This window comes from Athene noctua, chromosome 3, assembly GCF_965140245.1.
Source record: "Athene noctua chromosome 3, bAthNoc1.hap1.1, whole genome shotgun sequence".
Taxonomy (NCBI): Eukaryota; Metazoa; Chordata; class Aves; order Strigiformes; family Strigidae; genus Athene; species Athene noctua.
The window spans coordinates 16,981,904-17,006,185 of NC_134039.1; the positions used below are offsets into that span (position 1 = coordinate 16,981,904).

Sequence of the window (24,282 nt, forward strand, 5' to 3'; positions counted from 1 at the left end):
GAGGAGAAGAAGAAGGAGGAAGTCCCACAAGGTAAATACAGCTGTGGTTCACCCCACGTGGATGCATTGCTCCAGCAAGGCGTAGGAGAGCACATCAGCCCCAAACCCCTCCAGCATGCTGTGGGAGCCTCAGGCTCTCCCTCCCTGCTGCCCTGTACCTGCCCTCTGCCCCCCAGGAAGGGCGAGCAGTGGTGCCTGGGCTCGCAGACCCTCTGCTGGGGCCGGGGGGCACAGGGTCCTGGGCCAGGGAGTGAGGGCACATGGTGGGAGTGAGTTTACAGTGCCAGCAGCAGCCCCTCTAGCACGTGTCCATGCACAGGCGCAGCGGGTCACCCTCCAGCACGAAAACAAACACATTCGCCTTCAGAAAGGGGAAGCGGGGGGCCGGCAACAGCACAAACTGAGTGCACAGGGTCAAGCTAAAGGCTTGCTGTGAAAAAAATAAATAAGGGGAACAAATAATATTTAACAGGCCTGCAGTCATCCTCCCATCTTGCTGGGAAGCAGCAGCTTTCGCTGGCCATCGAGCAGCAGCAGGAGGGACCTGAACCTGGAGAGGACCTGGGGGCTCTGACCCCTTCCCCAGCATGACTATGGGGGCCCATGGTTAACCCAGCAGGTCACAGCCCTTCAAGATGCATGAACCTCCTGTCCAACCTGTGGTGGTCTGAGGGGCTTATCCTCAGTGCAGCCTCTGCAGCAAGAGCTGCTTGCAAACTGTGAGCTAGACCCCAGCAGCCTCGCTCTCCAGCCGCAGGCACAGTGGACAGGCCCCCAAAGAGCAGGGGGCATCTTCATCTCTTGCCTCCCCATCCTGCTGCATCCATCAGAAAGCAGGAACCAGTGGAGACTTTGCAGGGGTGAATGCTGCTCCAAGAAGCAACTGCCAGGGAAATGGGTGAAAGAAAATGAGGGGGGTGCAAGGAAGGTTATTGGAAAAGTAACACAGATGAGAGAGGGAGACACAAGGAGAAGCAGAGGTTGGATGAAGGTGATGCTCTGAATTTAGCTGCACAGAGCAAGTCAGGGTGTCCCGGCATGGTGCTGTTCAGTGTCCAGTGTGGCAGCGGGGACTGCTTACAGGGTGTCCACAGAACTGCAGATCCTCTGATGGTCCTCGGCACTGTCAGCACTTTCTTGCCCCCAGAACCAGGGGCACAGCCCCCATTGGGCCCTTTGGCAAGTCTCGGCCAGATGGAAAGCAGCTCATCACAGAAAGTTCTTCCTTTATATAAAGAGTGGATAAAATACAAGGACATACAGCAAGGTGGTGGGTTTTCTGAAAATTTCAAGAAGAAAACAGGAGTCGGAAGTTTTGAGAAACATTTGCTGGTTTTCCATAGAGGAATATGTTCAGAAGCTGCTGAATTTAACTCTTTCTCCATTCTCACTCATTAAATCTAATAAAATTTAGCTAAAATCACTTGATACCAGAGTGAAAGGAGACCATTACATTTCTTCCTTTTAAAGCAAACCCAAACACACAGCTGGCACTTTCTTCATCAAACCCATCAGTCTTCTCTTTAAATCTGTCTATTAAAACATCAAGAGACAGAGAGCCTACCAGTACCTGAGAAAAGTTCTTCTAATGACAAGTTTCCCACACTTAAACCTTATTTCTACTCTAAATTCCTCTTGTTTCAGCTTCCTGCTAGTGGATCACACTGTGCATCCCTCTCCTTAATCACATCCATAAATCCCCAGTGTTATCTATGGAAATAAAAAATTGATAAAATTGCCACAAAGATAATTGCAAAGGGTGGAGGGATGAAAAGTGAAAATGATGAACAATCCCAAGACCCCCTTTCAGTTAAAACACCACCCACAGTATGAAATAAGTAGAAAACCTCTGGAACACAGAAAATGGGATCAAGGAGGGGGAAAAAGATTTGGCCCTAGCAATGGCTGGTATGCTAACATCATAATACTAAATATTATGCAAATAAAAACAAACCATAGGGTTGCTTTTTTGGATTTGTTCATTTGGAGGCATGCAGTTCAAAATAGATGATCTCTTTGGCAGTTTTGCTATTATCTGCTTGCATTTGAGCAGAACTGGACTTCAGTATTCAAAAATTTTGTTTAGCAGTTTCTCTGTATAGTCTGATCTACCTATCAAATGCATTTTATTTACCATTTTAATTATAAGCATTTCATAGGTTTATAAAATGAAGGTGTAGGAAGATTTAGGGCACTGTAGCCTTCATGGCCAGAAGGGACCACCATCAATCAGCCAGCCTGAGCTCTTGTATGCAGGATTTTCCAGTTCTGTCCAAGGTCATTTGGCAGGTGAAAAGCAATGGTTTCCACATAGCAGTCTGATATTCTGACACGTAATCACATCTCAGCTGCTGCTGCTCCCCTGGCAGAATCTGCTAAATAATTCATCCCCTCTTTTCACCTAGATTTTCATATACATTAAAGAAGTTTTGATTTTGTCTCCTTGTATATTGTTTGCTCTTTGTTTAAACCTCCCCTTGAGATGCCTTAGGCTCGGACTGGAGAGGGTATTCCTAAATTTTTTTTTCTATTTCCAGAGTTCCTTCCCAGGCACTAAAGAATCTTCTATTTTTCCAGGCAGTGCATGGTTGTGGGTAAACAATTACAGTTTGCTGTCCTCTGAGCACATATCAATTATAATTGTTTTGGCCCCCATGGGCTGGCAGGACTCATGCTGTCCCTGCACATAGAGGGGGCACAGCAGCAGCCATGTGGGGCTTGGGGCACTAACCTTTCTCTTCCCTCTCTAATGGGAAAACACAAGAGAAACTTCAAGCCCTTATACATGGTTCAATAGAATGGCTAAAGCACGCTGGAAGAAGGCAACCACTGCTACTGACTCCTGCTTTTCTCCCACAGAAGTGAAGCATTCATTGGGGAATGATGGAGTTGAGGAGGGAGGGAGCAAGTTTTCCTCCTCTGGACAAGGATAAGCCATCCTCTTGCTCTGAAGGATTATTCTGCCTTGACACCAGCACATAGGCATTTTCTAGGCTGGAAAGAAGCTGTGCTTCTAAAGCCCTGGCTGTTATTGGAAAAGTTTGCCAGGACAGACCTAATGAGGACACAGCTAGTACCAGCAAAACCATGCCACACCTGAAGTGCTTTAATTCAGTCCCCTGGGCAAAACAGCCACAGTAACAACAGGACTTTTCAGAAGTGAATGAGCAGCATTCAAAAACATTATTTCATTTCAGAAGTTTCTTGCACTTCGTCAGCACAAATGGAATCACAAACACTGCAGATACAGACTAAGTCCTCATCCCCTTCCAAGTCTTGCTGCACCTTCACACAGAGGTAGCAGCTGTCCTACCCACCTCCTGCCCAGCACCAAACCCAGAGAGCAAGAAAGGAGCAGGCACTGTAAAACAAGGCTTTTCACCCCCTGCTCAGGCACAGCCTTGACCAGAGGGAGACTTCCAGAAAGCTGAACAGGAACTCCGAGTCCTTCCCATGATAAAAAACAGACTGCCTAAAGCTGGAAACCCAAGACTCATGTTTAGCACCTCAGATCAGAAACCACAAGTCAAATTGACTTGCATAGAGCCACACGGCACCAGTGGAACAGGCAGGACCCGGGGGTGCCCTGCAGCCCCTGACACACTGCCATTCCACCCACAGGGAACAGGGATCCCCTCTCCTCCATCACAGAGGGCAGGATCAGCCAGAGCTGTTCCTCCCCCAGTACTTATGCCCCCATTTGCAAATTAATAACCAAGGCAGCACTGGGGCTAGACCAGAAAGAGTTAATGGGGTTACAAAGGGCTTTGCTGGCCTATTTTCCAGACAGGCACCCTTTAATCTCCTTTGGAAACACCTTCACACAAAGGCTGGTACAGCAGCTCAGCTGGAGCCAGGATTTAACGTGGAAGAACTTGTCCCAAAGAGATTAAAAGCAGCAGTCGGGCGCTGACCCTCCCGTCAGACAGGCAGGAATTTTTTCACTGCAGATGGGGAGGTGAAGAGGGCAGCTGGGTCCTGGGGCCTGCTGCAGCATGGCAAGGCTCCTGCCATCCGTACACCCGTCATGCTTCCCAGGGAAGCTGGAGCAAGCATGCCAGGAGCAGGGCTCATCCCTGCAAGCTGCCAGCACAGTGCACCAGCTGCCTCCACAGCAGAGGAGTCTCCCAGAGAAAGCGGGGGGACAGATGATGCCACTTGTAATGAAGGGTTAAATCCCACTCACATAGCCCTGAGAAACTCAGACTCAACTCAGACCAGAAAATACAGTAACAACACAGGTGAAGGCTGAGAGCAAGAGAGCACAGGGATATCAAGAGTATGCACGAATATTGCAGCCCTGCCTTATGCCCACAGAGGCTGAAAAAGAGGAGACAAAGAAGAACTTAGAAGAAAGTGAGAAAAGGAAAAGGATAGAGACAGGACAGCCACAGATATCCATGCAAGCACAGCTCAGCCATTTGGTCCCCCCTCCACCTTACCTGGGGATCCCCAAGGCGACTGAGATCTGGATAAAGGTAAAACAGGATTCCTTGGGATGCCCCAGGCAGGGAGACTCCCCTGATCAGCAGAACAACCAGCATGAGGTATGGGAATGTAGCCGTGAAATACACCACCTGGAAGGAGGACAAAGGGAAAAGTGTGAGTGAGCATCACGGGCCAGAGCACACAGCACCACAGCACAGCACTGACCCCTGGCCTGGGGAAGATGGGCAACAGCAGGGAACGGGTCAGGCTGCCTTGCCAAGCACCTTTCTGTTGCCTGCAGCAGAAAGAAATGCCTTTTAAAACGTGCCTAGGAAAACTCTGACATGCCATGGTGTGTCTGGAGACAGAGAACTTTCCTAGTCCTAAAAGTAATCTAGACCCTAAAGTAGGCTGTAACGAGGTTGGAGAAGCCAGCAGTGTAATACCTATGTGCATGGGAGAAGGAGCTGACCCCACTATCCATCTGCACATCCCTATCCCACCCAAATAGAGGGCTGACTCACACACAAAAAGTCGCTTCTCTGTAGCATTTAGCAGCAATGATGAAGGGGTGTGCAGATAAGAGATACACATGATTGTTACCAAAGGACCACCAGGAACAACACTGGGGGTCCCCCACTCAGGGCTGGCACTGGTGACTGGCTTGTGCCCACCGCTCACAGCTGCAGTGGCTCACAGCTGCTGCCTCAGACTGACCCCTGTTCAAATACCCAACACAGGCACTTCAGGCAGAGCAGGGCAGCATGGTTCAGACTTGCCACCAAGCATACAGACCAGAACAAGACCTGCGTCCTCTTGCTTTTTATGCCCCTAGTCCCATGAGCAATACAGACCTACTCAGGTAGGGTTGAAATCCCTTCCTTTACAAAGGAGCCACATCCCCTGGGGGAATGCTGCAGGCCAGTATCAGATAATCCTGTCAGGGACTCCACATCTGGTAAAGATAACACTCAATTTGGGGATTACCAGGGTACTTTCAGCACTGTTCATGCTAATTGCTGTAGCATGCCACAACAACATGTTGTAGTCTGTGTTTTCTGCACAAACTCATATCAAGGGCTCATGCAGTGCCCCCAGCAATTCCAGTAGTGTTATTAATCCCTTCGTATTGCTCCCACACCTTCAAGATTTATTGACCACCTTGAAAAAAAATCAGTCTGTTGTATCATGCTAGGCTAAAAAAGAAATGTTGCTGCTTCAGGTTTTTCCCATGTGGATGTGCTAAGTGAGGATTTGCATCAGCACGCTTCACCTGCATGCTGCCCTACAGCTCTTTTCTCAGCTTTGGCAGTCACGCACCAGAGAGCTAAAGCTCATCTCTAGAGGAACCACAGAATGTAATTACGTGAAATGATCTATTCCTCGCACCTGCTCATCCATCCTGAATGAGTTGTTTCAAAATCCACCTAAAGCCCACCATCCCTGTGTGGTGGTCACAGGCTCTGCCACAGCTAGAGCAGTTTCTGCATTAGAGGGGTTCCTGCTAAGAACGAGTGTATGATTTCCCTGGACAGTATGACCGCTTTCACTTTCTGCCCTGGGTAGTACTTATGATCTGAACAGTGATTCAAAAAGAGATTATTTTTCTGGATCCACTCAGATGTACTCCATTGGAATAAAGCAACAACCAAAGCACCTGGCATTCAACGCAAGCCATCCTCTAAGTCAAGATACACTCTTTGGTGATTCAGTTTTGTAATGTGGAAGGACAGAAGGATCTGAGATATCCCTTCCTTGAAAAAACACACTACTAGATCATTCTCTCTGTCCACAGCTCCAGGTTTTCTATGCATTTCATGTGCCCTGCTCTATATATCACAGTAGTCTTGCATAATGCCACAGAGGTCAGTGAAAAAGACCTCCTTGCTGGGGATCATGATTGCCTGAGATGTCTGTGTGAGCAGATCCATCCTTGTCCCTCTGAATCTGCATCCTGAACGTTGAAGGAACCCAGGAAGAGCATCCTTCAACACAGGCCAACACCGTCACTCATTTCATTCTCAGATTTTCAAGGAGTCTCTGATTTAGAGCTTTTCAGTGACAGTTAATCAAATCTGCAGGTCCTGTGAGTTTAACAATCATCTCTGTATTTACCACACAACCAGATTTTTCCTTCAGCAAATTACAAGATGCAAGATTAGTCTTTCTCAGCTCATGAAAGCAAGGTTGAAAACAAAAATCCTAAAAACAATCCATTGCCTTTGAATGCTAGTAGACATTCTTCCAGGATGTCAGGTCGCACATTCTTTTCTGGATCTCTAATTAACGTAAGTTTTAGGAGATCAGAATACAGACTGGTAGTTGTCTGGCACATGGTTTGGATTCACATTTTGGTAGCATCTTATGTGCTTTAGAGACTGCACAAACTATCATGTTAAGCTTTCCACTCAACAGTCACTCACATCTGCACTGAGACCAGAGACCTGAATTTGGAGATTGTTTTGCTGTATTAAGAGTGCTAAACTTCTATCTAACAACAGGAACATCTGGATCCAATGAGATATTACTCAGTGCTTGGCTCGGACCCAATCTTTTTATTTCTGGGGCATTGTTAGCACTAGCTACATCACTAGGAACCTTGCCGGGATCAGTGTGATCATTCTGTCACATGCTGGCCAACAACATCCAGGGTTTTATTTGAATCTGATCCACATGCCTCGGCAAAGTGGTTCCATCTGTGACAACCTCCTGCATCTGTGAGTGCTCCTTGGGAACGGGCAGTCCCCACGTCAGAGGATGCAAACTGCTGCTGCTGTTCTGCGTAGGGTGATTTCAGCTCATGGTGTTTGCTCCTCCACAGGCAAATCCCCAGAACTAAGGTATATCTCCTCCCCAGTGAGCTTGTATATTCCCACAGTCATCATTTTACCTGGATTATTAAATATGCAGAGGGTTAATAAACCTACGGACACTGTTGCTTTACTAAAAGAAGGTTTCTGTTTTCAAGAAGATAAGATCTCACCAACGCTAGTCCTTTTAGCTAAATAGAACTTGCATTTAACCTAGAGCTTGTAGCTAAAATAGATTGAATTTGTTCCCAGCACTTCCCACACTATGTTTGCTGTATCTTAGTATCATATTTGCTGTTATTAGACTGCCTCTGCTTTCTTTTACCAGGCCACCACAGCAAGCAGTTGCTCTTTTCTTCTAATTTTACTCCATGGAAACCAGCGAACATCGTATCTGCAAGCTGCTTGATTTCCCTGTCATGTTTCATAACCCCAGACCATTCTGGAAGCAGGAGAAACTGCTAACATCCATGCCATCAACTTGATGGAAACGGATGCAGCTAAAATTTACAACCCATCACACATGATGTCTTGTTCAAAGCTTGCAGAGAAGACACCATTTAGGTAACATACTGAATCTTTTCATTTCCATTTCCTGTTCTTGCTGACTCCAGACAAAACTGGCTGGGAATGGGGTCAGGAGGTAGTAGCAAAATATAAGTAATGGGACCAGTGCAAATTACAGTGGCACACTCTGCAACAGAGGGAGCATGGGATGGAGCCAGATAGTCACCCCAACTCTCCCCAGAAGCATTCAAAGAAATACCTCTATGGTGACTAATGTAGGGGAATAAAAGGAGACCTTTATTGCTGGGGAGTACAAGCAACTGTAGGAAGAGTTGGAATGAACAAAAAGAAAAAAAAAGAAGATCCCTATGGTGATGAGGCAGAGGGCTCTGAGGCCATCAGTTACCTCCATTACTACTGAATTTCCAGCTGCACGTGCCAGCAGAGACAAAAACATGCTGCTTGCTTACTCTGTGGTGGGAGGGAGTGGAACATGCAGCCACCCCATAAACAGGAAGACTGCAGGGTGTCCCAGACCTGTGGATGGAGAGGGACCAGATGGGGATATACATCTTGGAAGTTAGTGCTCTGAGATGTCTTGGCGCTCCCATCCTTTCCTACCCAAAACACAGAGCCTGGCTCACACTCCTGCTGCAAATTGAGCCCCACAGGCTCCTGCCAGCTTATTCAGAGAGTGGTTCCCAGGGGATCCCTAGGACCTCTCTGAATGTACAAAATGTGAGTAGATTAAATGCTCTGGCTGTGATCAAGGGAAGAGGCTTGATCTGTACCAAAGACTCACCTTGCCTGTGGACTTGACCCCTTTCCAAATGCAGAAGTAACAGATGATCCACGCCAGCAAGAGACAGAGAGCCAGCTCCCAGCGCAGGCTGCCCAGGTGCTGGATGCCATCGGAAATCTTTAGCACTCTCCTCCTGCATTGAGGGAAGGAAAGGAATATCCAAGCGTCACTGATGTTGGCCATGAATGTTCCCAACACCACACCAGTTCTCACCACACCTCCACAGCACCTGATAGCTTTGGGGAGAAGAGCTGTCTTACTAACAAGGCCCAGGTCTGAGCTGCAAGACTCAGAGGAATCAACCAGTGCTCCCCTCTTAAAAGCACTACCAGCCTGGCAGATCACACAGGAACACTTGCTTCTACACTCAATCCAGCGCTGGCCCATCGGGCCAAGACGTTTCTTCCCCTGTTCTCCCACCCTTTATCTATCTTGTCCTCTAGGGTAAGAGCCCTCTCTCTCTGCAAGAACGTGCAGCACTTTGTACACAGAAACTCTGTCTGAGCCTTTTACATGCACATTACAAAGTTCACCTATATTTCTGACATGCTTCAAACTTCAAAATGAATGATATGTTGCACTTACCATGCAGAACCCATCAGGACCACCCAAGAAGAAATGCTGTCCAACCCTTTCTCCATAGCACACTTCTGTCTTTAGGAGCAGCCACATATTTCACCTCAGGACCCAGAGCAGCACAGCATCCCATCCCATGACTAAACCAAGACCATAATAATCTCCACTGCACAGACAGAAGAGGCAACCTTAGGCATCCTGTTTCAGCCAGGGTGGAAATAGGATCCTGGGCTAGATGGACCTTGGTTCAGCTAAGGTCTTACAGTCTCACCCTGGCCATATAGCAGCTTTCCATGTCACGTGTATGTCAAATCTTCCTCATCATTTACAGAAGGACTCGGCCTCCTCCACCTCCTACACCAGACAGATGGATCCAAGCATGAAACACCATGATGCACCCAAAACCCCAAGTCTGGTACAGGCAGAGAGAGACATGCACTACCCTGTAGTGCCCAGCAGCAGTGTCTACTACAAAAGACAGTGCTTACCCCAAAATAAAGTTTGCATTCTTGGAGAATCGCAGTCTAAGACACACTGCCTCCTTTCCTGCCCCACAGCCTGGCAGTGGATTGAGAGAATGAGAGGGGGGTCAGAAAAATCACACTGGTCCACCAGATACATTTCATCACATTGCCTCTTTGCCTGCTTCTAAGGACATGGACCCTGTAACCAGTGGGGAAGTAGACCATAACTAACTGGGCACTGTACTGCAGCCAGAAGAGCCTTCAGAAGTGTTCCATCAGCCCACGTGCCTTCAACCCACGTGTCATCAGCCCACTGGCAGGTCAGTGCTACTTGAGGAAACAGTGGCCTCCTACCTCCCTGCCCAGGAAGGGCAGGAACAGATGCTGCATCAGAAGCAATGGACAGTGGAAACTTCCAGTCCCATGGGCTTATTCCCCAGTAACACAAGGATGGTCACAGCAGTGATGGGAACATCAACTTTTCCAGCAGCCAGCCTCAAGAAAAGCAGTCTAAGGCAGAGGGAGAGTGCAGGCTCAGGGAGCATACAGGAGATAAAGAAAATTTAAAAACAGCATCCCTGTGCTGAGCCGAGGATGCCCTGGAGGTGCTGTGTGTTCTGTGCACTGACAGCACCCAGCAGCACTGCTGAGGGGTGAGCCCTTCATCCATCTAAACACACAGGGAAAATTCACGGTGGCAGCAGTGGGGTTACTTGCACAGTCTATTAGCCAGGGATCAGTGCTTAACTGGGCCTTTTTCCCAAGAGATGCTGAGGGTCATCAGAGATCCCAAGCCAACAGGCCTACGCCTTCATGACAGAAATAAAGCTGCTCTGTACCTCAGGGTGACTAACACAAGGGGAGAAAGAACAAAAACGAGGAAAAAATTTCAGCGTGAAGTAAGCTGATGCTAGCACTTAATTTTGATTTTGGTGAGCTTCTCTCCTTAGGATAACTTGCGTATTAGTCACTCTAAAGTGAAAACATCACCTCTTTTTCTGTTTTTAAGATGAAGACTAGCCCACATACAAAAGTCACCATCCACCACGCCAGAGCCTTCTGGGAACATGCTGGTATCACACAGTAGCACAGATTCGAAGGAAAGAGATCATGTAGTGCTCCACCAGCATGGACTCCTGCAGTACATCACAGGGCTTTAAGGTCTCCTCATCAACAGCTGAACATGCTACAGCTTGCAAAACATGCAGACAAGAACCCATTGCAGAGCTGTTGCTTTGTGGATCACTACAGATCTCACCCCACTTTCACCTATAGTCTTGGCACCCATGTCCTGAGCATGATTATGCTGGATGTGGCCACCAGGCCCATCAAAGACTGCGTAGGGCAGAATGCTCCAAAGAGAACAAGAGCAATGGATAATAGAGCAGATAGATAAACTGTCATCCAAACCACAGGGCAATGGCCACTATATCCTGAGGGAGCGCCACTAATTTTATTGAAGTTTGCACCCTGGGTGAGTCTGAACCAAAGCTTCAGGATGGGGAACATGCAGCCAATTCACCTACATTGCAGGAGTAAACAACTGGATAAGGAAGTTCACAGCTAGCAATGAAGAACAATGAAGGAGGCAGGGAATGGAGCAGCACAAATGGAGAAAGGGAGTGTGCAATAGTAGAGAAGAAATAAGAAAGAAAAGGACAATAAACGAAATATCAAGGACCAGAGGAGGCAAAGCATCAGTGAGGTAAAGTCTTGCACAATCAGCTAGCCATCATGGAGGTCAGTGAGACCGAGAAGCAGAAAAGGTCCAGAGGGACAGGAATACAGCATCAGAGAAGGACAAAGTCAGATGGCTCCGAGGCATTCCAGCACAGCTCCAGACAAACACCACAAGCCCAGCGACATTATCCTTGACTGATGGTGCTGCCCCCGAGAGCCTTCACTCCGACCTGCCCAGATTCCTCCTGTGTCCTCTTCTGTCAAGGATGGGTTAATAGGATGTGCCACTGCAGGGTTTGTTCCTTGCCCAGGGAAGGTACATCCTGGAGAAAAGGGGGGGGTACAAGCCTGTTCTTTACTTACTCCCAGAACTCGATGACAGGGGACGTGGCATTTTCATTGGTTACGTTGAGCGTTGAGTTTGCCTTCTGAAGTTCCATGCAGTTCCCTGCAGGAGACGCCCAGGGAGAGAGGGAGCATAAGTAGCAATGGCTATAGTACTGGAGGATCTGAAAAATCCCTCCCTTTCCATTCACAGTGTCAACAGTCACTGACATGGACTGTGAGAAAAATTTTGTAGAGTCCCAAAGATGCACAAAAGGAGAGCTCTCCAGGGTAAGGCTGGCAAGAAACCTGAGACAATTAAGACAATGACATTTAATTTTTCTTTCCAGTGGGCACAGTGAGCAGTCCCAACCAGCACTGGGTCTTTAGCTAACACACAGCAGAGAATGACTGGAAGGTACCAAGAAGGAAGGTGCCCACAGTGGCTGGAGCCCAGAGCAGGAGCCACCAGGAAGGCCACCACTGCATGGCACTGGCCAGGTGCTGCAAGTGGTTGGGCAGTGCCAGCACTGGCGCTCTCTAGCAAAGACCCAGATCAACCAAGCCTCTTCCCCAAAAGTGCCAGCAGCACTGCAGTGACCCAGCACTCTCCACCCCTATGACCAGTGCTCCCACCCACAAAGGGGCAAGCCTCTCTCCTGAGGTTTGGTCCTGGGCAGCAGCATGTTCCCCTCAGCCAGGATCCGATGGAGGATTGGGAGGGGACTCCACACACACCTGTGTTCCACTCGTGGTCACAGCTGCCCCAGGGGAGGTCAATGGTGAACGAACTGAAGAGATAAAACAAGGCCCAGGCCAGGACAATGATGTAGTAGAAGTTCAGCAGTATGACGATGACCTGTGAGGCGTAGCCAATTCCTGCAGAAAGTGAGCCCCGAAGGCAGGTGACCCACATGCCGGGGTGTGGGAACAGGAATCCCCTTGGGAGGGGATGTTCATCTGCTGCTCTGCATTCTGACTGCACTGCCAGACGAGTGCCAGTGGGGTGGCCACCAGAGCCACCATCCCCTCCCCAAAGCCCACCATGCCACATTGTGAGGGTCCAAGCAGGGGCCCCGAGGACTCTCTCTTCCTGCCACCCTGCTGCAGGCTTCCCTGGTGAAAGGGTGGCAATGGGATAACATCTGGACAAGGAATGGGCAGATTGTAATTGGAAAGCCACACAAAGGGACAGAAACACATAATCATTTTCCACCTGCTGAATAACATCTCTTTCACCAAAATTTAATTTTTATTTTGTTCATTCATCCCTTTTCATTTCTATTTTGGAAGATTTTGTATTAATACCACACTTTCTCTGGGAGGTGCTGGAGGAGCATCTAAAGGTTTTGGTACATAGGGTAGAGGCAACTGAGACTTTCAAAGAAATCATGGAAAGTGGCTTAAAGCCAGATAACTGCTGAAACAGTGCAAGAAGAGGATCTGACTGCTAACAATTTATTAAGATAGCTGACACCTTTCACCACTAAGGTTTTAAGCCATCTGCAAACTCAGAAAAATAACATAGCATTGATTTAAAAAAATAGTAGAGCATTTTAGGTCCCTTATAACGACCAGAAGCATTTTCACCATTTAGCTCTTTGGAGGCCAACCCTGATTGGATGCAAAGCTCCTCCAGAGCCATGGCCCTGAAGGAGGAAACCAGGATGATACATAATGATGGGAACTATTTAGTGAAAAAGATAATCAATTTTTTCAGCAACGTTTTGGAAAGAGGACAGCCAGTGGCCCTCCCAGGCTGGGATCCTCAGGGATGGGCAGCGGATGCATGAAGGTACGTAACAATCCAGTCTGTGGGGAGAGGTATCACCACTTGTCGCTCCAGGGCCCTGTGGTCCCCCCACCTCACCATGACCTCTCCGGCTCACCCCACTCACCTTCGAAGAGGGGACAGATCCTACGCCAGGCCGTCACCCCTCCCTGACTGGTGTACTGCCCCAGCGCTGTCTCCAGGAAGAAGACGGGGATCCCGCAGGTGAAGAGGAAGATGAGGTAGGGAATGAAGAAGGCACCTGGCAGATTCAAGCGGCAGATAGGAAAAATAAGCCCCATAGGTTGACTGGGCTCAGGCCCTCTCCAACCTGGTGCAAGGCAGGTTCCTCCTGGGGAGGTGAGGACTGGGAGCCTGGGAGGGATGGGGACTGCAGGGGTGGAAAGACCACAGACGGGATGCCAGGAAAAAGAGATTTTCCCCCCATTTCATCTGCCAGAGTGATGTGATTGCATGAGAAACTCAACATTTAGAAAAGATGGAGAGGAAAAGAAAGTTTCTAGGGCTGATTTTTGCGCAGAAAAGAGTGAAACAAGTTCTCAGTAGCTGTATAGAAATACAGAACACCCTGCTGTAAAACTCTTATGACTTTTAATCAAGTTGGTGACTCCTTTTACATTGATTATTCTGACTGGACAATCTGACAAAGCCATGATGACAACAACAAGGCAGTGAGGAGCACATAGAGACTGACACCTTCCCCCAGTCTGTGGGTTTGTCAATCACTTGCTCACCGAAAAGCAGCAGACATGCAAATGATAAGCAAGTAGTGTAGGAATGTACCTCATGCTAGCAGCCCTAGTGCAGGATGGATTTCAGGCAAGGAGTAAAAGCCAAAGAGTTGTGCCCAGCAAAGCCACCCTGCACAACCACTCTGGCCTGGGGGGTGGCAGGGACAGGAGCCTGTGGTGGAGGGCTGCAGTGTGGATGAGGGTCCACCAGTACTGACATCCCTCTGGGCCAGCCCCATCCCTTCTCCCCACGGGTGAACCCCAACACGCATCAGAGGTTTTTCTGGCTGAAGGGGAAGCAGAAAGCACTGCTGCACATGCAGGACAGAGGCAGTGGTGAGCCCTTGGGAGCAGCTGGTTTGGGGAGCACTGGGGAGGGGCTGTGGCACCGGCAGCCACACCACCAGACAGGCTTCCCCAGTATTTCCCAACAGGCAGGGCCAGCCTGCCCAGGGAGGGCCTGACCAGGCCACAGGAGGTGAAAGCAAGAGTGAACAGGAGCAAAAAGAACTTTTTTTTTTTTTCCTGCCCCTATATAGGATCTTGGTATCAGACATTGAGCACTAAATGTGTAAATGATTACTCTTTCTTTGTTATGCAGAAATATCCCTAAAAAGGAAAAGTGACTGGCTGCCCCTCTTTGCATAGCTCAGATTTTGCAGATATCTTTCTTGCAAAGAGTCTGACTTAGGAAAGCAAAGTGTGAGATGAGAGGAGTTATCACCACTGCCTACATACAATTCAGCAGGGAGAGAAAAAGTCAGCCAGCAGGGCAGAGCTGTTTCAGCCAGATGGTAATGCTGGCAGAAGAGCAAATGTTGTAAGCTGGCCATGATTGACCTGGAGCTGGAAATTAAATAAAGGTCCCTCACCTTTATGGAAGTACCAGAAAAACAAATTCCTGGACCAGCCTTCCCACAGGAGTACAGGACAAAACCTTTGGCAGCTTTTAAAATTAAATCTTGAGGTGTTACAAGTGATTTGATACAGCACGAGCCAGGGCAGGCTGAACTTCATGGTGCGGGAGGAAGCCTTGAGTCCTGCACAGCCTTGTTGCACTGCCCTGCCCCAGGAGAAGTCATGCAGGAGACACTTTCTTTTCTGCACAAGACTCTCATGACCCATCCTTGCTCTAACCTCATGGGAAGGCAGCTGGAGATGAAAAATTTGCCTGAAACTTCAAACTCCTCATAGTCTCTGCCACTTCACAGGGCTTTGCTTCATTTTCTGGGAGAAAAAAAAATGCTGAGAAATCCCTATCCTTTTGCATCTTGCTTCTGCTGTCCAACCACACACTGTGGCTTCCCATTCCCCAAAACCTGTCCTCAGCTCTCCCCCAATCCTAGTGAGGGAGCACAGTGGGAGGAGCAGCAGGGATAAGGGTGGCAGGCCAGGGTCCCAGGTCCCACTCCCCCCGGAGAGGGTGGTGCCCAGGAAGGGTGCAGCAGTGGGAGCAGACACAGCTCAGCAAGCAGCCAAGAAACATTCCCCGTGGAAAAGGAGAATAGGAAAAATCCTCATTTTTCAAAGGAAAAGAAAGTGCCTGACCACCTGGTGAAAAGAAACAAGCACTGAGCAAAGTATGGCATGAAAGTAGCTAAACAGCAGTTAATCCTCTTTTATGCCACTGGGATGAAAGCAGTTTAGTGAGGCCCATGAGACTACCCCAAACTCAAGCCAGGGGATTTCAGCCCCAGGTCCCCAGTGCTCGCTCCCTGCCAGCTCCCAGCCAAGCAGCATTTCCCCTCTCCCCTGCCCTTCCGGAGAGCCAATTAGCAATTAATCACCAGACAGGGAGAGAAACTCCCTCTTTCCATGTGCCACTGAGCCAAACTTGAGAAGAGCTTTGGGCTTTCAGTTTTTTAGACAATTTTCTCCCTTAAAAAGCAGCCACAAACACCTGTGTGCAAAAGCAAGCCTGGTTCTGCCACTAAGTCATGGGCAGCCCAGCCTCACGGGGGATCGGCCACCGGTCACTGCTGAGCACAGCTGGTGGAGCACTGATGTGCCAGAACCTCAGCAGCAGCAGCAACACCCCGCTGCCTCTTTCTCCATCAAGCACATCCATCCACACACCTTACTGCCTAGCAGCATGGCTCAGAGGCAGGAGTCCCCTCTCCCACATTCCTGCAGCTCTGACAGATGCCAGGGGGGCACCACGGGGTGCAGGAGGGGTGCTGTCCTTCTGCAATGAGTCGAGAAAAACCTCTTCAACTCTGACCTGTCCCTGACACCTGGCTCCGAGGGGACATCCCTCCATGGTCAGACACCAGACCAGGACCTGTGGACAAGAGCCCCTTGGAGGCCCCTAGAACCTCCAGGAAATGCTGCAGCTCCTCCCAGCGCCCACAAAGACACGGGTGCCTCGTGGCCTCCAGCACTGCTCCCTGCTATGCCACGGGGACTCACCATCTTGCACAGGGTGCCTGATGTTCCTCAAGGTGGGGGTGCCTGGAGTTAGTCACACTGCTCAGAGCTGAGCCCCCACCCTGCTCCTCGTGCCTCCCCCTGCCACTCACATCACCAGCAGGGCCAGGGTTCAGGGAAACATGGCTACAGCCACCAGAAACCCCGGGACATTGCTGCTCAGTCACCCACATCCCACCAGGTCAAAACAAACCCGGCTTATGTCCCAGACAGCAATACTATGCTGGCAGGTTGGCATCCTCTCTTCAGACTCATGACTTGGACATTGCTGAGAAGCTGCTGTCAGGGGTGAGCAAGGCTAGACACAGAATGCAGAGGCAGGAGGGACCATGGAGGGAGGACAGTGACCAGGCACGCCTGGGACTGGCCAGAGCCAGGGCCAGGGCTGCACTTACCTCCACCGTTCTTGTAGCAGAGGTAGGGAAAGCGCCAGACATTTCCCAGGCCGATGATCTCCCCAGCCACAGAGAGGACGTACTCCAGCTTATTGTTCCACTGTCCTCGCTCCAGCGTCTGGTCCTCCTCCTCCTCCTCCTTCTTCTCCATGCCAGGGTGTGCGGGTACTGTTTCGCCATTGCTGACAGCACCAGGGACTCTGTAATCCATCCCACCTTCAGAAGGAGTTTCCTCCGTTATGTTCAGTACAAGCCATGCAATGAGGCAGAAATGTGGGCTACAGGAGGCAAGAGAGGGGAGAGAACACGCACCCCATGCCAAACCATTCATCTCTTGCTCTGATTTTTATAACAATTCCTGCTGGCAGCCAGGCACTAAGATCATGCATGCACTTTCATTGCTTAGTGCAAAACTAGTCCTTAAAAGCCACTATCAGTTTTATTATTTTTAATTGACTTATCTCAAAACACTCCTGCTTCTGGAAACCCATCCTCTAAGCACAGTGTTACACAGAAGATTCAGCAGCTCAGTCAGGCTGCAGCAGGTACTGGAAACAGACTTAAGGCTGGAGCAGGGTGAGAAAGAGATCAAATACTTGACAATATATTTTATAAGGGTTTCTCTTCTCTCCTATTGCTTCTTACCAAGGTCTGGTTTTACAGACCACGCAATGAAAGCCACAAAACACACAGAAGTCTTAAATGCAGGAAGAGGACAGAGTGAAGTAAGAGGGAAACAAGTTTTTGCTTTTGGTGGTGGCAGCTCTTGCTTGGGAGAAAAGGTGATTTTTTCAGAAAGGTACTATCCTTCTAATAGCAGGAAAAGATAGGGTGCAGATGTCATGGCCACCTGAGATCTCTCCCAGGCTCTGCCCCTCCAAATATCTGCCTGTTGCCTACAAAAGCTCCCCACAGTACCACTCTCAGGAAGCTTCGGCACTGCAAGAGCTTCTCCCGTCTCTAAACAGATCTCTGCTAAGAGAAATAGAAGATGGGCACAGAGCAGGTAGGCACTTATCCTGCTGTCCCAGCTTTCCCCAAAAACCTCTGAGAGGACACTTCTCCCCAGAAAGCCAGGGCATCACATACGTGACTGTTGGTGCACAGCTGGTGCCTCAGAGCACAGCAAGGAGACATGTATGGGCACCACTGGTGGCATCAGCTCTGCTGCAACAGAGGCTCAGGGGGTGTTTGAGCCTGTTCCTCATGGGCAGCCTTTGCCCTGCGGGACTCCGCAAAGGACCACGGTTCCCACCAACAGCCGATGCCAAAGCTGGGATCGCTCAGGACCTCATGCCAAGGAGGGCACCTTCCTTTGCACAGTGCCAGCTCTCGAGCCTGCTCGTGCCCTGCAGAAGCAGTTCCCCCAGCCTAATGCTGCCATTCATTCCTGCCTGGAACTCCCTCTCCAGGAGAGCAGGAAAAGTCACTGGCAGCAAATGACACTCTCCTCCATCCGGGGAGAAGAAAAAAAAAAAAGGGGGGGGGGGGGAGAGCAAAGCAGCACTTTCAGTCTCTCCCCTCCCCCTACATAGTCCCCTATAAAACACTCTGGGATGTGAAGAGGAGCAAGAAACACTGGCAGGCGTTTGACAGCAACTGCAAGGAAGGACTGGGAGGACCCCTCCACACTAGAAAATGATTAAACAGGCAGAAAGCGCACCGTGACCTCTCATCCACGGCAGACCCGGGTGGGTGTGGGGCGCGGGGGGAGCAGGGCAGAAGAAAACAGGGGCAGAGGTGTTACCTTGCAGACGGTGCTGTCAGGGCGCGAGCCGACAGGAGACGCAAAGGCAGGACTGAAAGGTGCTGGCTATTTAAAGTGTGGAAAGAAAAAATTCAGCCGTGGTGTAATCCTAGACTTCGCCCAACCCACATTCCTTCCCCCACCCCCCAGGGCTGGACAAAAACCTACACATGACTGATTTCATGGCCAGTGCAAAGGGGTTTGTTCCCCCCGCCTTCAAGGAGGACTCTCACACATCCGCCAGTGCTCTCCCTCCCAGGCCAGGGACCGCTTGGCTCCCGCTCTCTGGCTTCTCACTGCCCAATGCTGTCCCTGCCTGGAAGCACAGGGGAAAGGGGACATCACCGCACACAGGTGCCTCTGCAGCCCTGCCCAAGGGAGCTGAAACCCCAAGCCTTGCTGGGAAGAGGTAAGAGATGAAATACGAATTCATGGCGAATTCCCATCACGGAGCATCTCCTCAGTGGGGAAGACATGGGCAAAGGGCAAGGTCCTGCATCACAACCCAAGCTGCAATGCCCACAGGGACAGCTGGGCTGTGCCGTGGCCGGGAGCAGGGGTGGACAGCAGAACTCTGAGCTGGAAATAAACTCTGCTAAATGCTCTACTGCTTCTTACTAAGGGCCCAAAACAGCCTCGTTCAGAAATTCAGCAGGTTGCAAACTCTCTTCCCTCACACCCAGGGATCTTTTCCACTGGTCTTTCCCAGAAGCAGCACTGCTCCATCCCAGACCATCACTCCAGAAGCCACAATGGGAATGGACAAGCAGTAGATGAAAAAGCATGCAGCAGGGATAAAACCAGCCACAGTTGTGCATACCCAGTCCTAGGTTAGCTGTGGCTGTTCAAGGAGGAGGTCTTGGGATTACTGCAGGTATTTACCCAATAACCTTAGCTTCATGCTTTGAGGCCATAAGAAATGCAAACAGAACAGAATATTGTTCAGAGTAGATGTGTTACAGCTGTGATGGTCCAAAGATGTAAGAGAGGCAAGGTTTTAAAATATTTTTATTACATTTGTTGATGAAAATCTGGGGCAAGAGAGAAAACAACAAAAAAATCACGCTTTTGGATTCAGTGTCCTTGTATCAGGCCTGCAAGCAGCAGCAGAACCTGAGCTGTGTACAGGGAGGTTGAGAAGATAGTAGAACTACAGCAACAAAGCAACAAACACCGTGGTGCCACCACATTAATCCGTAGTGTACCCACACAGCACTGGACTTCCTATGGGAGAAACAGGGAAAGGGACAAGAGACTGGCAGAGGTAAGAAACAGATTCAACCAAGGAGTGATCAAATACACAACTACTCCTCATCTCAGGAAGAGATGCCTAGGATAAAAAGAGAGTGACAACAGAGGTCTAGAAAACAAGGAAAAGACAGACAATGAATATATCTTTCACTACCTCTCATAGTGCAACAACTAATGGCATCTAATTAAAATAATCATATTTAAAACAAAAGGAAATACTTTTTCCTCCCACTGTGTATAATTAAATGTGGTACTTGTGGCCATTGCCACAGAATATCGTTCAGAAAGGAACTAGGCAAATTCACAAAACACTGCTCCACAGCAGCAACGATTAAACGGGATGGTCCACATAAAAGTCAGTTCCAGTCCTCAAATCAATGACTGCTGGAAACCAGGAAGATGTTCCAGAGTAGGAATTACATGAGATGGTAAGAAGTGGAGAACATCCCTGTGCAGAAACCATCTCCCAATGAATAGTGCAGTTGTTAAATAGTTAGGGTAGGGATATTGGGATTAAAAAACAACAGCAAAGTCAAATAATACCTTGCCTTGTGCAACAGATTAGTATAAGGAGAGAGGAGATTGAACAAGGAAATAATTCTAGGGATTCTCAAAACTACTGTATGGATCAGCATCACTGCTCAAATATCCCTGGATAACCATGATTACTACAGCAAACCAATGGCAATAATCTTATCAACAAGACAAGCTAATTGGCAGGAACTAATAAGACTGTGATAGGAAACCGTGTAATCAATAACAAACTATTTGACTTCCACCCACTGTGCTGAACACAACAGTAAGTTGAAAATGAAAACAAATGTTTAGTGTAAACATAAGCAGCAAGAGGAAATATTAAATCTACAAGTGCAAAAGCAAGCTGGAAAATCCTAAGCAAAGCATATTTAAAGTAAAACATCACTTTACACATCTTCTGGGGTGAAACAAAAAGTCCATATGGTTTGGGGAGATGTTATTTGAGAGATTAAAAAAAGCCAAACAAACAACAATCTTTTTACTTAAGACAGGAAGAGAACCAACAAATATCACAAAGGATCAGTTAAGACTACAGAAAAAGATGTCTTCAATACACATTTTTGAAATTGCAGAAGGCAAAAAAACTGGGAGGGGCTTTAATCTGCCCATCAGAGCAATGAAAATCTAAAGGGAAAAATGCAAAGGATGCAATTTCAATGTCTAAGATTTTGAGTCTGTAACCATATCTAATCCAAGTGGAAGAACAGGGACAGTCGGAAACAAAAACTTAGGGAACGTTTGCAAGAAAAAAATAAGAGATATAGAAGAATGTGAATATTAAAAACAAAAACAAAACCACCAAAAAGCAAAAACAGAAAACCAACAAGCCTAACTAACATGCATGCTGTAGTAACAGGAAAATAATTCCATCCTGAGATCTACTAAGATAATGTAATTGTAAAATATCTTGCTAGATACACATACATATACTTTATTTGTATGAATAAGGAGAACACCAGGGAAGGGCTTTTGCAGCAGCATGTACCACCTGGAGTTGTGCAAGCTGAACCTCACTGGGCGGCTGCAGAGCATCTTCCTCCCAATGATACAAGTGCTGAGCAAGTGGCAGTGCTGATGCCGGCACCTGTCCCCTGTGCATCACTCTCATGCCAGCCCCCCAGATGGCACAAGGGGCTTATTTTGCACGTGACCTCCCCTGCTGGAGGTATGAAATGGGAGGCTGCCTTTCTAGAGCACAAGACTGAAGACATCGCTAGCCGGAGCAGCCACACTCCTTCCAGCCACATCCCAGGTGGCTGAGCCATGACCCGCTGTTTACTGGGACAGCTGGCGCTGGAGTGATGCCTCCCCAAGCGGGTCTTGCTGCAGCTTCCAGGTCCAGGCAGGCTGCCAAGCTGCCTTTGCTGGCACAGCGCAGCACTGCCGCATGGGGTACAAGTGTTGCGTGGCTGGCTTAGCCACTTCTCCCCAACACCTGTTTTGGAGAAGAGCAAGAGCACTGGACCAGGGTGTCTCTGTCAGGGTGCCTCACACCACAGCCAGGACGAGGGCTGGAAAATCCTGATCCTAAAGGCTATTGATTCCTCTCTTGAAATTTATGTTGCATTTTGCTTATCTTTCTCTCTACCATGCAACATTTGCCAAGATTTCTGTCTTTAGCTTGGTCCCAATCTTTCACTAGCAGCTTCGGCTGCGCTCTCAGGGAAGTGCTCACAGTCCAGACAAAGCAAGCCTGGAATGAGCTTCCTCTGGAGATAATGAGGTACTTTGACATTTTCTGGGTCAGATGTGCACAAGAACTGGCCCCATCCTGCACAGCCCACACAGAGGAGTGCTGGCCCTACGTGCTCCAGTGGGAACCACAGGACCTACTCCTAGGTCTGGTCTCACTTCACATCTACATCCAGCTGTGCAGGTAATGAACATTAATTCGATTTCTCTCATCCAAAGTACCCAGCCACCTCCAGCCACCCAGAGAGGTGGTTCAAACCTAAAAGGAGGAGGGATTCTAAAGCACCAGCTTTAGAAGAATGATGAGGGAGAAGGAGGAGAGGAAAATGAAGACATACACTATCTCTTACTGCTCTGCAAGTAGCAGAGACTTTTAAATGAACTTATACTCCTGACCAAAGCACTTAGGAGAGCAGCCAAGGCACAATTGCTGCTGCTTCAGTGTTCCCGAGGTGAAGAAGCCATCAGCCACACCTGGCCTTTGCTAAGCACCAAGAGCAGCTCCACTCCTCACTTCGACCTCCCCCTCCACTTCTCTGTCACACATGACAAACTGCCTCCATGCATTTTGGGGCCATGTAATCTTGCAAGCCACCTCCCAGCTTCCAGGAACTCAATTTGCCGTTATATTATCGGGGAGCCAAAGGCCAGAGCAAATACGATACATTTCCTCTATCTGATAATCACCCTGCTACTGGCCATTTCAGCCTGAAAATGTTATTCAGCTTAAGTGACCATGGCTGTAGCAAGCAAAATTGTCACGAATATGCACAGAAGAGGGATAAATAGAGGCTGATGCTGGCTAGCACATTGCAGGAACCTGGAGACTGCTCAGCAGAGAAAGAAGCCAAAGTAAGCACAAAGGACTGACTCATGCTTGAGCCACTAAGCCCCCTCCCAGAAAGGCACATATATTTTGAAACTACACCATCAGGAGCCAAAAGCCATTGCAAGAGCCTGCCAGTGACAGAAGATCCTGCTGCAACCATGTGGGCAGCCTCATTCAGATGCAGCCTCCCTAGCGAGTATCCGCTTCCAAACAATGACCTGAAGGACCAGAATCCCAAGGCAAGAACAACCCTGTCTCCACTGAACGCCTGAAGAGCAGTGAAGGTCTCATTTCTGTGCCCAGGCTATTTGTGGGGTAAGATACGACTGTCTGTGGACACCATGCTCTGTGTACAGGAGATAAGTGGATGAAGCTCCTGCACTAGCCAGAGCTCAGGGACTAGCTTGAACACAGGACGGCATGCTCACAGTGAGTACCCACTGGAGAACCCTCACCTGCAGATATCGCTGCCATACCCTCAACTCCTCTGCTCGCAGAAGCTAAGGGTGATGCTTGCACTGTGCTCAGTGTAGGCCGACAGCATGCTGTAGAGTCCCTCTCTGTTGCCTTGGATCACAGGTCAAAAGCAGTATAGAGGGACCGTGCCCACAGACCTGCTTTGGCCATAATGTGAATTCTCAGCTGTCTAAGGGAGGGGGCAGGAACAGAGCTGCCGATTCCCACCACCACCGTCTCAGCTAAGTCCAGTGCCAGTGGTTCCCCCTCAGAAGAGGTTGGAAAGCATAGTGCTTCTCAGCTGAGTGCTTGCCCGTCTGGAACAGCAAACTCAACACTAAGGCAGGAACATGTAGGCATTTGCATTGCACGCACAACCACAAGCGCAGCAGGAATGCCCAGGTGGGCAGATCTGCAGTGCTTCGTATCTTACCTCTGCTTTGACGTCTGCTTAGTAGCTTGTCTCTGTTAAACACTCTGGCCTTTTGCACACGAGCAATTAACAGGGTTTTTTCTGCTCAGAATTCAAAAGTGTCTCCATTTATTTTACGGGCAAAACCAAAAGCACTGCAAGGTTATGCAGTTATAAGCACGTATGTATAGATATCTATATATATGCTTATGGTATAATACATAATATAAACAAGAGTTGAGCAGTAAGCAAAGACTCCTGAGTCTGTAGTCTTCAATATTTTTAGCATCTCCTTCTGCTTTCTTTCCAAGTCCATCAGGTACCACTAGTTTCTCAGGGCTCTTCCCTAGTACCGCTTCACCAGCAATTGGACATCCTGAATAAACCCTTGCAGAATAACTGCAGGAACAGAGCCTGAGCAC

General features: G+C 48.8%; 1 protein-coding gene across 2 annotated transcripts in view; it reads right to left on the minus strand.

The window, feature by feature from the left end:
- The window catches only part of LOC141958485 (sodium- and chloride-dependent GABA transporter 2), a 31,965-nt gene extending 13,231 nt beyond the window's left edge, over positions 1-18,734 (minus strand). The window contains exons 1-7 of one of the 2 annotated variants that reach the window (XM_074901287.1): positions 18,684-18,734; positions 16,937-17,152; positions 13,490-13,624; positions 12,330-12,470; positions 11,631-11,715; positions 8,548-8,680; positions 4,443-4,577 (exon numbers count right to left, since the gene is read on the minus strand). In XM_074901287.1, coding sequence (XP_074757388.1) covers positions 4,443-4,577; positions 8,548-8,680; positions 11,631-11,715; positions 12,330-12,470; positions 13,490-13,624; positions 16,937-17,147 — 840 coding nt within the window. In that variant the 5' untranslated portion in view covers positions 17,148-17,152; positions 18,684-18,734. Of the gene's footprint in view, positions 1-4,442; positions 4,578-8,547; positions 8,681-11,630; positions 11,716-12,329; positions 12,471-13,489; positions 13,625-16,936; positions 17,215-18,683 lie in introns of both variants that reach the window. The other variant, XM_074901286.1, reaches the window with a different exon arrangement.
- Positions 18,735-24,282: the final 5,548 nt, after the last annotated feature.